At 47.2% G+C, this 14,217-nt stretch overlaps 7 protein-coding genes across 7 annotated transcripts; 4 read left to right on the top strand and 3 right to left on the bottom strand.

Moving 5' to 3' along the window:
- Positions 1–92: 92 nt before the first annotated feature.
- Positions 93–1,192, top strand: FVEG_01585 (hypothetical protein; the record flags this gene model as incomplete). Its single annotated transcript, XM_018888586.1, has 2 exons — positions 93–397; positions 451–1,192. The coding sequence occupies 2 exons, from the start codon at positions 93–95 to the stop codon at positions 1,190–1,192; spliced, it is 1,047 nt and encodes a 348-aa protein (XP_018744525.1).
- An 850-nt stretch (positions 1,193–2,042) lies between these two features.
- Positions 2,043–4,160, top strand: FVEG_01586 (hypothetical protein; the record flags this gene model as incomplete). The annotated part of the gene is made up of 3 exons (XM_018888587.1): positions 2,043–2,421; positions 2,476–2,732; positions 3,222–4,160. The coding sequence occupies 3 exons, from the start codon at positions 2,043–2,045 to the stop codon at positions 4,158–4,160; spliced, it is 1,575 nt and encodes a 524-aa protein (XP_018744526.1).
- A 1,230-nt stretch (positions 4,161–5,390) lies between these two features.
- On the top strand, positions 5,391–6,261 carry FVEG_14871 (hypothetical protein; the record flags this gene model as incomplete). The annotated part of the gene is made up of 2 exons (XM_018903888.1): positions 5,391–5,763; positions 5,816–6,261. 2 exons carry the CDS (start codon positions 5,391–5,393, stop codon positions 6,259–6,261), a joined length of 819 nt encoding a protein of 272 aa, XP_018744527.1.
- Positions 6,262–6,617: 356 nt separating this feature from the next.
- Positions 6,618–6,815, bottom strand: FVEG_14872 (hypothetical protein; the record flags this gene model as incomplete). Its single annotated transcript, XM_018903889.1, has 1 exon — positions 6,618–6,815. The coding sequence occupies one exon, from the start codon at positions 6,813–6,815 to the stop codon at positions 6,618–6,620; it is 198 nt and encodes a 65-aa protein (XP_018744528.1).
- Positions 6,816–7,883: 1,068 nt separating this feature from the next.
- Positions 7,884–9,802, bottom strand: FVEG_01587 (hypothetical protein; the record flags this gene model as incomplete). The annotated part of the gene is made up of 4 exons (XM_018888588.1): positions 7,884–9,269; positions 9,317–9,412; positions 9,462–9,627; positions 9,678–9,802. The coding sequence occupies 4 exons, from the start codon at positions 9,800–9,802 to the stop codon at positions 7,884–7,886; spliced, it is 1,773 nt and encodes a 590-aa protein (XP_018744529.1).
- A 597-nt stretch (positions 9,803–10,399) lies between these two features.
- Positions 10,400–11,249, bottom strand: FVEG_01588 (hypothetical protein). The gene has a single exon (XM_018888589.1). The coding sequence runs from the start codon at positions 11,185–11,187 to the stop codon at positions 10,633–10,635; it is 555 nt and encodes a 184-aa protein (XP_018744530.1). The 5' UTR covers positions 11,188–11,249; the 3' UTR covers positions 10,400–10,632.
- Positions 11,250–11,820: 571 nt separating this feature from the next.
- Positions 11,821–13,929, top strand: FVEG_01589 (hypothetical protein). Its single transcript, XM_018888590.1, has 6 exons — positions 11,821–12,204; positions 12,251–12,630; positions 12,677–12,736; positions 12,786–13,024; positions 13,077–13,366; positions 13,413–13,929. The coding sequence occupies exons 1-6, from the start codon at positions 11,946–11,948 to the stop codon at positions 13,850–13,852; spliced, it is 1,668 nt and encodes a 555-aa protein (XP_018744531.1). The 5' UTR covers positions 11,821–11,945; the 3' UTR covers positions 13,853–13,929.
- Positions 13,930–14,217: the final 288 nt, after the last annotated feature.

Here is a 14,217-nt window from a genome sequence, read left to right as displayed (position 1 = left end):
AAAGCGGGAATTCAACCAACCGCCGTAACTCAACAACTTCATCATCCGCCACTTGACAGCAAAAACCGTTATCTATTTCATCAGATTTCACAATGGCTCGAGGTGTACGCAATAAGGCCCAACTGGGAACCTACTACCGGACTGCAACAGGTCCTCGAACTGTCCCATTAACAGACCCTCAAGGTCGTCATCTCCGATGGCCGATAGATATTGGGGACATTCACGTTTACTCAAGGGATGCTGAATCTGTCATCTTTTTACCAAGCTCCAGATTTTGGGTCGAGAATCAGGCCGACGACCCGAATGCTTTGTGGCGAGAAGACACAGAAGCTTTCGACTGCTTCAAAACATCTTACGCTTACAACATGATTGGCGAAGAGCATCCCAGAATCGTTCCGTAGGTTCTCAAGAGCGATCGCCACCACGATTCCTGCTAACTACAAATGTCAGTGTCATCGGTCAAGATGCCTGGACTGGTCTTCCTATCCTCAAGAAGCCGTCTTATGGCTCTCTTTGGACATTTATTCAGAACTATGGCTCTCAAGTGTACACGACTCAAGCAGATGCTGCACCTCCAACGTCCCGGATCAAGCGAGAGTTCCGACCTCTGGCCTACCAGTGGAGCTTGCAACTACTATCTGGCCTCTCATTGATACACTCTCGAGGTATTGCTTACGGGGAGCTCATCGAGACAAACTGCTGGATCAGCGCAGGCTCTTTATCCATATCGCTAGCAGGCTTCCTCGGGTCTGACTTTACGGACCCAAGCAATGGTTGGAACTTCCCCGGCACTTTCTTCAGCGGTATCGAGTTTTCGCCAGAATACCTTCCCCTTTCGCGGGCGGTGGGAGTGCCAACGTCAAAAACCGACATATTCATGTTTGGTAGGTTAGTATATCAGATAATGACTTCTGAACTGCCAGGTGATGGAATGGGAAGGAATTGGGGCGTGACTGAACGCTTGATGACCGAAGAGGACTGGATGCCAGATCTTGAAGATGAGTTCATGGGAAGGATTCTTCATAAATGCTGGAAATTTGGGTATGAGGATGTTGAAGAGCTTCAGAGTGATGTACAAGCGTTTGTGGAAGGCCAAGGGTGGACTATCAGAGGTGATGAGATTGAGGGTTTTGATGCTGACAGCATTCATCGCCAACTCGAAGCCAATTTTGTTCCAGAAGATGAGGAGTAGGTCTTAGCTGGCTATTACTTGTAATGGCTCTGGATATGACTCATATGGTCGGGTCAGAAACGGACAGACAGAAATGCCTGTTAGTCAGTCGTATCATGAAGTAATGATCCAACTTCATTACCAGCCGCCCAGATATCCTTAAGCTCCTCAAATCTGGCTAAAGACAGGGACGACCGAATCACAGCAACAACGTGACCAAACTCCACTGTGCTCACCTAAGCTACAGTTATTCGTATATTGTTTTCAAGTTTCCTTCCATACGGCCCGCCCTAGGCTCAAGCGGCGCCAATATTCCACGCGCATCATCGAGACGGTGTTCCGAGATCATGTCGGAGACTTCTGCGTTCCGGTATTGGGTAATCTGGCCAACTTCAAGTTGGAGCCTTGAAGTTGGCGCGGATCACACCCTACACCAAAGGGTAACATGTTCCCACTTCTGCCCATTTTCCAGCATTTTAGGCCGGCTGAGCAAATCAGAAGACCAGCCAAAGCGCTAACAGTATGGGGTAAACTCCGGCGAGACGGCGAAACCGCAAGGCGGCTGGGCATAATCGTACGTGTTGCAAGGCGCAGAGCTGTGATTGGGCTGCAGCAGCTGTGCCTTTAGCGCCCAATCACGGAGAAAGCGCTTCATGAGCCAATCAATATTTGCAGACAGAGCCTCCATCACCATATGCTTATTGAGTGCGAAAGCTCCCATCGAGCTAAATAGACCATTAGCGCGGAATACGAAAAACAACAATAACGATTTTCACTTCATTTCAATTTTCCTTCTCTCGTTTCCTCTCCCCACCATCTTAGCAACCCTCAGCCTAACGCATCAAGGAAACTACCTCACATCACCTCAGTAATGCTCTGTTCAAAGTGCAAAGGTTGCCTCCAGACGGAAGCTTACCTGACCACTGCCCAGCCATCTCACTCTATAGCACATCACCAGACGTACCAGAGTCTGGAGCAAGCTATTGACGCGGGATGTTATATCTGCAATCGTTTCTGGGAGGCCCTCAGTGCCCAAGAGCATGTGCTTCTCTCTAGCGCCGTGGACGAAGGAGTAGAGCCATCAGGTGCATATTGCGCCATTGAATCAGTTCAACACTACCTCACAAGTACTTCTCTGGAGGATGGGAAGTCTTATGGTCACTCTGGCTGCTACCTTCTACAAGTTGCATACAACAAGCCTGCCATCACAACTTGCTTCAGAGCGAGCTTTCTTCTTGAACCCGTCAAGTGTCAGTGGCTGCGCACCTCTCCTAGAATTGACTCCAAAGCTAATAGCACCGTAGGCGCAAATACAAACCTCGCATGTCAAAGCCTCGCACAAAGCACACATTCCCCAGAGACATTATCTTTGGCAAAGGATTGGGTCAGAGAATGTACTGCGCATCATGAACGATGCAAAACGCCCGTCGTCGAGAAGCCATGGTACCCGACACGCCTTCTCTCCTTCGAGCTACCTGAAGCATCAACAGTCCGCTTGCTGGAGACGGATCAAACAACTCCTGTCGGACAATACATGACACTCACTCATCGCTGGGGAACTGTTGACCATATAATATTAACGAAAGAAACATATCCACAGCTGCTCGAAGGCCTTCCCTTATCTACCCTACCCCAACTCTTCCGGGATGCCATTTCTATATGTCGTCATTTGGGTGTAGAATATATTTGGATTGATTCCCTCTGCATCTTCCAGGGCAAAGATAACATTTGTGATTGGCAGCGTGAGGCTTCTCTTATGGAGAATGTGTACTCAAACTCATTTTGCAACATTTCGGCGGCCGACACCCCCAATTGTTCTCACTCGATTTTCAACAGCCGAGATCCCCGTTTGCTTATCCCACAAGTGGTAGAGCTGACCCTGTATGGGGAAGGCAGCGCAAAGACTACAGAGAGATTTGTCCTTTCAGATTATAGGTTCTGGAAATCGGAGGTCTCAAACGCCCTTGTGAACAAAAGAGGTTGGGTCCTTCAGGAGCGCTTGCTAGCCCCTCGCATCCTTCACTTTAGCAGGCGACAACTCATCTGGTAGTGCTGTGAGAAAGACGCTGCGGAAGTCTATCCTGATGGTCTACCGCTTGCCCTCTCGACATCCTCGGACGCGAGATTTAAACAGATGGATCCATTGGACTATACTGCTCGAGTGGGCCGGTACAAGTACCGCGATGCTGACGGTAATTCCGCTCCTCATTTGCTGTGGCTTCGCATTGTGGAACTCTATACAGCTTCTGAGCTCACAGTTCCCAGCGATAAGCTTATTGCATGTTCCGGTATTGCCAAAAGGGTGGCCGAGATCCTGCAGGACGATTACGTCGCTGGTATGTGGCGTCGGTATCTAGAAGGCGAACTGCTGTGGGTGGTAGAGGGTAATCATCAGCCCGGACGTTGGACGCGACCCAGAGAATATCGTGCTCCCAGTTGGTCTTGGGCTTCAATTGATGGCCCGATCACTCCCGGCGAGCCACGAATTCAAGATTCTCTGATTACAGTTGAAGACTACCACCTTGATTACTGGACAAGCGATAAGACTGCTGCAATTCGTGGTGGTTGGCTGCGCCTTCGTGGAGTCCTCAAGAAGACAACTTTAGCACGCAAAAGCTCTACACCGGGCGGAGGCTACCATTGGGACATGATGTTAGATAATGAAAGTCTCAATGTCCCGGAGGAGGCATCGCCGGGCAACACTGAGCCGCGAGTGATGCTTGATATTCTCCAGGAAGACTTTGAGCATGAAAACACCAAAGGATTGTTGTTCTCTATGTGTGCTAGGTTGAAAACTGGTGATGGAAGAGGTATGTACATACTGCTGTTTAAGATGGTTGAAGGAGAGACGGGAACCTTTCGCCGTATCGGCCTTGCCTATGCCTGGAGTGAGAAGTTGAAGGAAAGGATATTAGCAAGCAGTGCGAGAGAGCCGCAATTACCATGTCTTGAGTATCGTGATGGATTGCATTCTATATGCATTATCTAGAGCACTATGAGGCATGAGGCACGGAAATACAAAGATATCTCCTACCTGCTATAAAGTGCCAGTACATTACACGAGAGCTAATTAAAGTCTTTAATTCTGGTGCTTGCAGCGGGCCTGATTTTAAATAATATAAGGAATCTTTTTATAGAAAACTTAAAGTCAATCTATAATATTCAAGTAATGATATTATAAAAGTCCATATTACTATTTAATATATATATTAGCTTTATACTTTAAGACTTAGTAAAGAATTCTAAAGATATAAATATAGTGCTTTTAAGAATTGCTTTAGTTTAATTAGTATAGTAAATTCTTTATAAAGCTAGATAAAATCTAATTATCAAAGTAATAGGGTTATTTTTAAAAAGTAAGTTAATAGTATTATAATAAATATATTTATTAATGCCGGAGTTTGGTTTAAGGAAGGACTATTACTTAATATTAAGTATTCTATTACTAGAATATTTATAGGTAATAAGGAAGTCTTATAAAAAAGTATACTACTTTTATATTAATACTTATATTATAAATATAAAGAAAATTATATTAGCAGCTATCTTAAATAAAAAGAGAAATTAAATAATATTTAAATTTTAATCTATAACTTGAGATTTAAATATAACTAATAAGACTTTAGATAAACTTATAGCTGAATTTTATAGTAGGTACCTCGCAGAACTTATCTACGCTGTGGAATACATAATGCAGGTTGGAGAGTTAGGGAAAGAGAGATTGATATGCAGAAAAGAGGGGCTACTTAGAAAAACTAAAGATCTTTACTCGATCCGTTCCTGGCATGTGTTCGGAGTTAGCTATATGTAACCTGGATATGGAGTAGCCAGTTGTGAAGAACTAAGTCACAATCGGAATTATGTTGGTGTGATTGCATATTGCACCGCACCACCCTTTGGTTCCAGAACTAGCCAACGTATCCTTGAACGAGATCTCGCTAGAAGCGATTAGCCATAAGCTTTGACCAAGAATAAACCAGAGTCACAAACAGCAATAATTGCTGAAAAGTCCATGTAAACATCAAATGGGGGTTGTGAACGCCGCTAGACCGGGAGGCCCGGCCACTGCCTATTCAGAACCGACTTGGCATATCCATAATGCCTTGTGGCCCATTATTCCTCTCTTTATAAATAACCTGAGCTGACTCAAGAAATAGACATTGGACTGGGTAGTCATTCTTTTTATCTTCAAACCCTCCATCAACGCCTCTCCTTCACTATGCGTTTGTCCCTGCTTACGTTTACCTGCAACCTTTATCTGACTGCAGATGCATTCCATCTCTATGGTAACGGAGGTAGCTGGTCCGACGTTCAGCCCGAGGCCTGCATCAAAGCCCTGACAGCCGAAATGGATTGCAACAAATACGTCGCCTACTATCGCTATGGTTGGTTTCCAGTGCTCTTAGACGATGATGGCAATGAAATCACACATGATATGTGCATCAAGACCTGCTCCCGATCACTGAAGACCTTTAATACCGCAGTTCACCAGGAATGCAACCTTGAAGATCTGATCGCCCCTGGTGATAATACCTGGCGATCGTGGAACTTGACTTGCGACACGGATGCTGAAACAGGAAAATACTGCACTGGTTCGTCTTCAAAGAGGAGTTTGAGAAGTTTTTATACTGACCTTTTATTAAGAGATCATCGATGAATTTATCCATGAATTAGGCCCTCACGGCATCGTTCCTACCAAGGATCTCTGTAGGCCTTGCCATGTCAGACACATTTTTAACTTGGATCTCGACCTGCCGAATTATAGGTTTAGCGGCTTTGGCCCAGAGGATAAGCGCTACTTCAAAGATTTGCGTGCACGCGTTTACATGGAATGTCCCAAGGATGCCCTGGCAGAGACCTTTACGCCAATTTCCCAAGAAGGGGCATCGAATACAACGGAGTCTACGCAAGAGACCTCAACGATGAGCGATACAAGTTCAATCACTGCGACCACTGCGGCAACAAGGAATACAGTCACTGTAACATCTTCTCCGCCAACTGCAAGTACGGCAACAGAACATAACAAGGCTAAGAAGTTTCAGCCAGGATATATGTTTAGTTATTGGGCTCTGGTGCTTATGTTCTTCTGATCTTGATTGGCTTCCGCAACTAGCACATGATTGTTGAAGCTATTACTAATATTTTATATAAAGTTATAAGAAAGACTTGCCTTAAATAAAGATACTAAAGATTTAAAGCTCTGGCTTCTTTAATAATTAGACTCAGTGCGCTTCCTGGCAAACTCGGAACCTGTAGTCGCAAGATGCTTAGAAGGATTCTCTGTTCTTATACAGCAAGCTCCCTATATCCCTCACTAGTCTCAGTCACTAAAAGCTAGCGGATGGCCCTGATGAATATCTCAGTCAGCTTTCCTAATTCCAAAGCGAGAGGGTGTACCAGCGTTCAACTAACCTGATCCATAAATGCTTGAGTCCCTGTACAAGACTTAGCATCCACGAATGCAGGAGCCATTGCAGCATCGAATGCCTTGGATACAAGCAGAGCACCCCGCCTGACGAATAGCAAGCTCGAACTCATCGCGAGAAACAAGCTTGCCGGAAATCTTGACTTCAGGTTCAGGAAGAGCAACAGCCATGGCAGTAGCCACGGAGGCAAGTGTGAGGAAGATAGTAAAGAACTTCATTGCGGAGATAGAGAAAGTTGAATGAGATGAGTGACTGTTGGTGAGGACCTGAGAGAAAGAGGAGGCTCCGCCAGCCTTTTATAGATCAACAAGTAAGATCCTATGATTCTGGCTTTGTATGAGCTATTAAAGATAGCAGGGATTGTTTCCATCAGATAATCTGATTAGATGATCAGACAAGTCGTCCATCGTCCCGCGCCGTACCAATGCATGCCCCAAAGAAGCGAGGTCCGTATCCTGACCTGTCATCTGGGAGCAAAAGATCAAGCAGTGGAGCTTTATGTAACATAAGCTTCCTTGAATGAGCCTTCTTCGTAAATCTCACTGCCAAGCAAGCTACGGAAGCTGACCATGGACCTCATGCGCGTCTTGCTTCGGACCATCGCTGTCGTGGCCGGAGAAGATCCCCAAAGCGGCTGACAATGTGATAAACTTAATTGGCAACTTTACTTTACCGCGGCGATATGTCCAGAAATCGTTGGGGGTTGGGTCGTGTACCCACCGTCCGATGAGGCGCAAGGAGGCCAATACTCGACAACTTCACAGTTTCTTGGGGCTACTCTGGGCCTCCTTAGCACATAAGAGTCGGACTTGTTTTGCGATATGTCGGATCCCCGGATGTGGTCAATCTGGCGACCAACCGGTGGCTAAAGGTACCGAAAGTATCCGAAAGTCAACAGTCATCCTTAACAGGCCTGAGATCCTCCACCTGCCCGCTAGGGATTAGCAAGAATTCGTAAGTGAAAAACACTTCTAAGAAGTCTTGTACGGGATTCTGTTCCATGGCAGTCGTGTAAGGTGAGAATATGTTCTACTTGCCTGGGTTAAGCAGCATTGGCAGCTTATTTTATCTTGAGCCGAGCGTTTTGGGGTATTATGGATCAAATAAAAATCACTATAACATATAAATACGCTTTCTTATGGTAATCTATTTCTCAGTCCCGATGCTATTGCTTAGGTCGCAGTACAGCTTCAGACCGTAGAGCATAAACCTCTTCTCGCCACTATTTTACACTTACGAATCACAGGGTTTACGACCAATGGAAGCTTGACAAGAAAGTTATCGACTCAACGCCTGCCACTCTCAAGTTCGACGGGTGCGTCGTCCTGAGCCTCCTTTTGCTTGATAGCCCAAGCAAGCTCCTTATCAGCCTGTGCCGCCCTCTTCTCATCCTCAGCTCCAAGCTTAACGTTGCGAACCAGGTAAACCATAACCAAGAGAAGACCCGAAACGCAGACAGATCCAATAGCGAGAGTCTGTTGAGTCTCGCGGTAGCACTCATCCACAGCGTTTCTATCAGCAGTTCCAACTTCGTACGCACGCGCGACAACGATAGAGCCAAAGATCTTGCCGCCTTCCTCTTTACCAAAGTACGAATTCAGCTTTCGGGGAAGAACAGAGTTCCAGATGGCGCCGCTGATGGTAACGCCGAGATTGGAGCCGAAGCCAAGGGATGAAAGGAAGACAGCTGTTGCGATGCCGACTTGCTCGTTTTCAAGAACGGCTTGGAGCGATACTTGCAGGGGGACTTGGGTGAAGCCACGGCCGACTCCGAGAAGGGACTTCGATGTGATGAAGGCGGCTTCGCTGGCGATGTGGGTGCCGGAGATGTTGGTGAGGTAGATGGGAAGACCGCAGGCGAGGATGATAAGGACAACGCCAAGCATGATAAAGGGCTTTGTGTTCTTGGCGAACTTGAGTGACAGACCAGCGACCAGTGCACCGATGTTGTAAGCCACGCGCTGGGCGTTGTCAACGCGTGTTGCGGCGCCGGGTGAGTAATGCCCAGCGACTTGGAGGAAACTCGAGAGGAAAGGTCGGTAGATACTATCGGCCATGGCGATGACGATACACGATGCGCAAGCGACAATGACGTTGCGCTCGCGAATAGTGCGGTACGGAATAATTGGGTTTGACGCGAATTTGCCATCCCAGACTAGGAACGCGATAAAGGTCAAAACACCAACAATGATGAGAACAATAGACGAAGGTCGACTCCATCGATCGGTATTATTCCTTCCCGCAATAGTCATCGGCAAAAGCGTCATGGCAAGACCACCAATGAGGAGAAGAGCGCCAATAAGATCAAGCTGCGTAGCAACATGCTTAATCTTGCCAACGACACCAGGCTCAGCACCATGCATGAAGGAAATCTTCTCGGTAATAAGACCAATACGCTTAGCGCGACGATTCATCCAGATCATGATACCAATTGTGGGGATAGCAGTGACGGGGAGGATGATAGCCCACATGCCGTATCCCCATCTCCAGCTTGAGTGTAGGAGCATGTGTTCACCGAGATATGTTCCGCCGTAGAGGGTTGGGATGGCGGAGAGGGATTCGGGGAGTGTGAAGATTATACCGCGGTTGACGAGGGTTGTAATGTCAGCGACGAAGATTTGCTGGATGATGTTCCACCATGTATCGCCGAAGACGTCGAAGATTCCACCTGCCTTGTACCTGTTAGCCAGAGGAAGTTAGTGAGCGAGGGGCGACGTACCAAGAAAGTGTCGACGTTGGAACATCCTGCGTACATGGCGTTGCCGATAGCCATGCAAATAGCAGCACCAGCAAAGCTCTGTGGACGACCAAAATACTACTCCACAATTAGCCATATTCCAATCCATCAGGTACCAAAATCTTACGTTGGCAAGCTTAGCGAGCAGCGGATACGACACAATGCGCACGAGACCATTGACGATCGCACCAGTCGCCAGAAGAGAATGCGCCTTGAAATGACTTGTGGCATACGGCTCGTACACATTGCCCGTATAAACCGTCAAGTTCATGAAGAAGAACATGACAAGAATACTGCCCAAATTAGCCTCACCAAACACTCACCAGAGCAGCAATGAACTTACCATCCAATGGCGAAACCAAGGGTCCGTTTAGTCCATAGCTTTCTAAAAGCCTCATTCGTAGAACCGGGTCTTGAGATCTCCTCCTCCACGACCTCTCCACTCTTTCGCTCTGTATTATCGGCCATTGTAACTGACTTGCGAAAATCAGAGTCAGTGATGAAAATTACGAGCCTAAATTTCCCTCAAAATTCAAGGGAAGACCGCGCTTTAAGTATCAAGCAATCCCCTCAAACCCACGGCACTTATTTCCTAATTCACTCACTCATCACGATGATCCTTTCTAATAACGGGTAAGAAAGCTGATTGATAGCGAGTCTTGGCGTGGACCCTTTTTTCGAAATAACCTTGCTTTTAAGCATGCCCTGACAAATCGCCAAGCGTAAATACGGCTTTTGACTTTACCTAGACCGTTTTGAGGACTGTCCGCGGTTGGCGAGATGAAAAAATGCTGGGGTGCTGATTATCAGACCGTTGAGATCTTATCTGATCGTGTCAGAGATTGGTCGGCGGGTTGGGGGGTTCCACTGAGGAATGGGTTGATGATGGGTTGGTTTTTTTAGTGTGAGTTTGGGAGCTGGAGCTAGGATGGAATTAGATGAAGGGCCATGGCGGTGGTGATTCCGCTGATGCGGATTTGGGTACCGATGGGATGGAATGGGACGGGATTTGTCCGAGGGGAGAGGAGATGATTTAGCGTTTGTGAGTTGGTTTAGAGGCGGGACTTTGCATTGATGCAGAGATTGATGTGACATTGACATGTTGTTGGTAACACTGATAGGGCTGGCTGATGCTACTGCAAGTGACTAGCTAAAAGAGAGGCGATAGAACAATGAAAAGAATGAAATGATGGCTAGCAGTAACCTTGAGCCATATGCAACCCAAATGCAATCTGAACAACCTGACTTATCGTATAACCCTTCCCCTCCTCCATACTCAGTCCCATATTCATAAGACTTCAGCCCTTTGCAATCTTCTCCGCCTCCTCCGTGGCCTCACTAACAATCTCATCAGCCTCATCCTTCGTAAACGCATCCGTAAACTTGACCCAACTCCCATGCGCAAGCCCCGTCCCCGCGCCAATAAGCAACCCCAACCCAGCCGTCGGAATCGCCACGACCCCCGTCAACAGCGCCCCGACTCCCAGCCCCAGCCCACTCGCCACACCCGCACCTATCCCCGTCCCCATCGCACCGCCCTGTATCCATCCCTTCTCCAACCTCTCAGCAATCTTCATAAGCTTCGCTGCCTTTTTATCAATCTCGCGTGCTTCATGCCGTATATTCTCCGCTTCTTCAGGATCTTCTGTGTTATCGGCTTTTTCGTGTAGGTCGAGGGATTTTTGTTGCAGGCCTTTTGCTTCTTCGACGCGGCTGTGGATTTCTTTGGCGATGCGCTCTTGGGTGTTGGATTTGCTCTCTGAGGGGCCCGCGCCGTCGGCGGGGGTGTTTTGGGAACCCATGAATTGGCTGGGGATTGCGCCGGAGAAGATTGATCCTAGTGCTTCGTTCATAGGGAAGTTATAGGAAGTGATTTTTGGGAAAGATGGGGTTTTAAGATGTGGCTTGATGAGGTTGATGAGCTAGGAAACCAGGTTTGTTTTATGAAGCTTGTAGGTAGTTAAGTGGGGGTGGCGGATGACGTAGTATCGTGATCCACGTATGTCGATGCAGGTAATCGTTGCTATGATGCTATAATATCGTTGTATGCAGCATTTACGAGATTCGTGTCTCACGACACTGAGAATATCAAGTTTGTTGCAGATAACTTCGAATCATGGCAATGTCGTGTCGCGTGGATGACTGATGCCGAACTCAGCGGCGGTCAACTGTAACTTAGCGTTGAGTGGAGGTCAAAGGTGATGTTCACAACAGGACGGATTTCACAATGTCAAACTGCACGACGACATATCACGGACTTCATGTAGCTCACCGAACTAAGAAAGGTAGACAACCCCATGAGCTTCGTTTTTATTGATTTCGACTCACTGAGCACGATGTTTATGCTGCCTTCATTCAATCCCTACGATCATGAACTTCAAGTTTAGCTACCCTAAATCTTATCGCCTCGCAATTGCTTATGTAACCCGTCTCAAATCCAACTCAAACCCCCATGATTGGCCAAGATCAGCAGTCATCATCCCTTAACCATCCCTTGCAGCCAGGTTCAATCTCAATCTCAACATAAACCTGTCCTTTCAATCCCCCACGCACTCATTCATCTACTTCACCACTAGCCTCAGTAAACTCAATTAAGTCTGGCTCCGCCAAAATGTCATCGCGAGGCCTGGGCTCCACATCGCCCGACCAGGGCGCGCCATCCCACGACCAACACCCACTAATGGATCTCGTTGACGGGGAAGAAGCCCGCGGACGAAGTCATCCCGAGAGTGCAGCAGCTGATTTAATGCGAAGACTTGGTGTTTCGCCAGAACGAAGAATTAAAGTCACGCCCGAGGACGATGCGCGCGTTTTGAAGCGTATCGATATGGTCGTTCTACCTCTAATGCTAGCAGTTTATTTCCTCCAAGGTAAAATCTCACATAACCCATTAAGAAATAATATTAACATCTTCAGGTCTTGATAAAGCGACTATCGCATATGCTTCCATCTTCGGCCTCATCGAAGACACGAATCTTAAGGGTAATCAATTCTCATGGCTCAGCTCAATAGTCTACGTCGCTCAACTCATCGCGCAATTCCCGCTGGCGTGGCTTCTCGTCAAACTCCCCATTGGGAAATTCACAAGCTGCATGGTCACACTCTGGGGATTAACACTTACATTCATGGCGGCGGCACATACCTTTCACAGTTTGCTCTTTGCGCGTTTCTGGCTTGGTGCGTTTGAGGCTAGTATTGCGCCGAGTTTTGTGGCTATTACGCAGATGTTCTGGAGGAGGAGAGAGCAGCCGCTAAGAATGTCGTATTGGTATGCTATGAATGGATTTACTGGTGTTGTAAGTTATGACCTACCATGGGATTGGATGAAACTGACAGGTTTAGTTTGGGAGTTTGGCGACGTGGTGGCTTGCGCAGTTACCTTTTGGACTGAAACCATATCAGGTGGGCTGAGACCATCTTCCTTTGATCTGACGGTTTACTGATATAATAGACCATCTTTGTCGCCTTTGGAATTATCACTGTCTGCTTCTCCACCGTTCTATTCTCATACATGCCCGACTCGCCAGCAGAAGCGAAATTCCTTGATAAGCACGATAAACTCATCGCCATTGAACGACTGAGGATGAATCAGACTGGTGTCATGTCGCGGCAATGGCGATGGGACCATTTCTGGGAGACTATGCGAGATTTGAAGACTTGGCTCTGGTTCTCTCTCATCTTCAGTATTTCGTACGCAATCCATCTCCCGTGCAGGATCACTTGCTGATATTCTGATATATAGAGTACCTTCTGGTGGTGTTGGATCTTTTGGCCCTCTTCTCATCAAGTCCTTTGGCTTCGATTCGTTCCAAGCCATCCTCTTCAATGCCCCGTTTGGTGTTGTCCAGTTCATCTCTACAGTTGGAGGCTCTTACGTCGCGACCAAGTATCATAAGAAAGGTCCAGTCATTGCGTTCCTGGCTCTATTTCCGATTGTTGGCTGCATGATCATGTTGTCGACGCCGCATACACCCGATGGGAGAAATACTCTGCTAGGAGGATACTACATGATCTCCGTCTTCCCCGGAATAAGTCAGTCTCTTCCCACTACATCTGTTTCACTCACTGACTTTCACAGTTCCTCTGATCTACTCATGGTCATCCTCCAACACCGCCGGCGACACCAAGGGCAAATGCAATTCTTCAGTCCTCTTCATCGGCCAATCTCTCGGAAACATCATTGGCCCTTTGCTCTACAAACCATCAGAGGCACCTGAGTATCACAGAGGGTTATACTGGAATTTGCTTCTTTACATCGCAATTGTAGGTCTTGTTGTAGTCACGACCATGTATTTGACCTACCTCAATCGCGATCACAGTCGTCGCCGCGTCATGGCGGGGAAGGATGCGGTTATTGTGGACTACAGCTTGTACTCGCCTGAGGAAGCTGATCGTCTTCGAAGGTCCAAGGCGACTGAGGGTCAGCATATTGAAAATGCGAGGGATGCGACCGTTGGGGATCATGCGTTTGATGATATGACGGATTTGGTCAACGATGAATTTGTATTTGTATTCTAAATCAAATGGACGCTCTAGGGGTCGAGGCACTGCTTTCATAGCATTGATCTCCAAAAATCCATCGATACCATCTGTACCAACCTCCGCATCATGGAAATCGGTCTTCTTCCCGCCAACAAAATTCAGACCCATTGTTGATCCCAACATAGTGAGTCTTTCCATCCCAATTCGGTCTCAAAAATAGCGACCGACTTGAATTACAGTGGAAACAAATCCCCAAAATCATCCAACGAGTTTAAACGACGAATGCCACGAATCTTGATATTCCAATGTAACTGGCCAAATCAGGCCCGATCTGCACTCCAGCCAAGCAACCCTCTCCACCTCTCATATGCTGACATGTCGTAACGTCCCTCGTTCGGCAA

Source organism: Fusarium verticillioides, chromosome 6 (genome assembly GCF_000149555.1).
Source record: "Fusarium verticillioides 7600 chromosome 6, whole genome shotgun sequence".
NCBI lineage: Eukaryota > Fungi > Ascomycota > Sordariomycetes > Hypocreales > Nectriaceae > Fusarium > Fusarium verticillioides.
This window is presented reverse-complemented; position numbering and strand designations above follow the sequence as displayed.

Coding starts and splice junctions, on each gene's coding strand:
- FVEG_01588 (XM_018888589.1), bottom strand. CDS start 11,187: ATGAACGAAGCACTAGGATCAATCTTCTCCGGCGCAATCCCCAGCCAA.
- FVEG_01589 (XM_018888590.1), top strand. CDS start 11,946: ATGTCATCGCGAGGCCTGGGCTCCACATCGCCCGACCAGGGCGCGCCA. Junction 12,205..12,250: donor AGCAGTTTATTTCCTCCAAG/GTAAAATCTCAC, acceptor TAACATCTTCAG/GTCTTGATAAAGCGACTATC. Junction 12,737..12,785: donor TTGGACTGAAACCATATCAG/GTGGGCTGAGAC, acceptor CTGATATAATAG/ACCATCTTTGTCGCCTTTGG.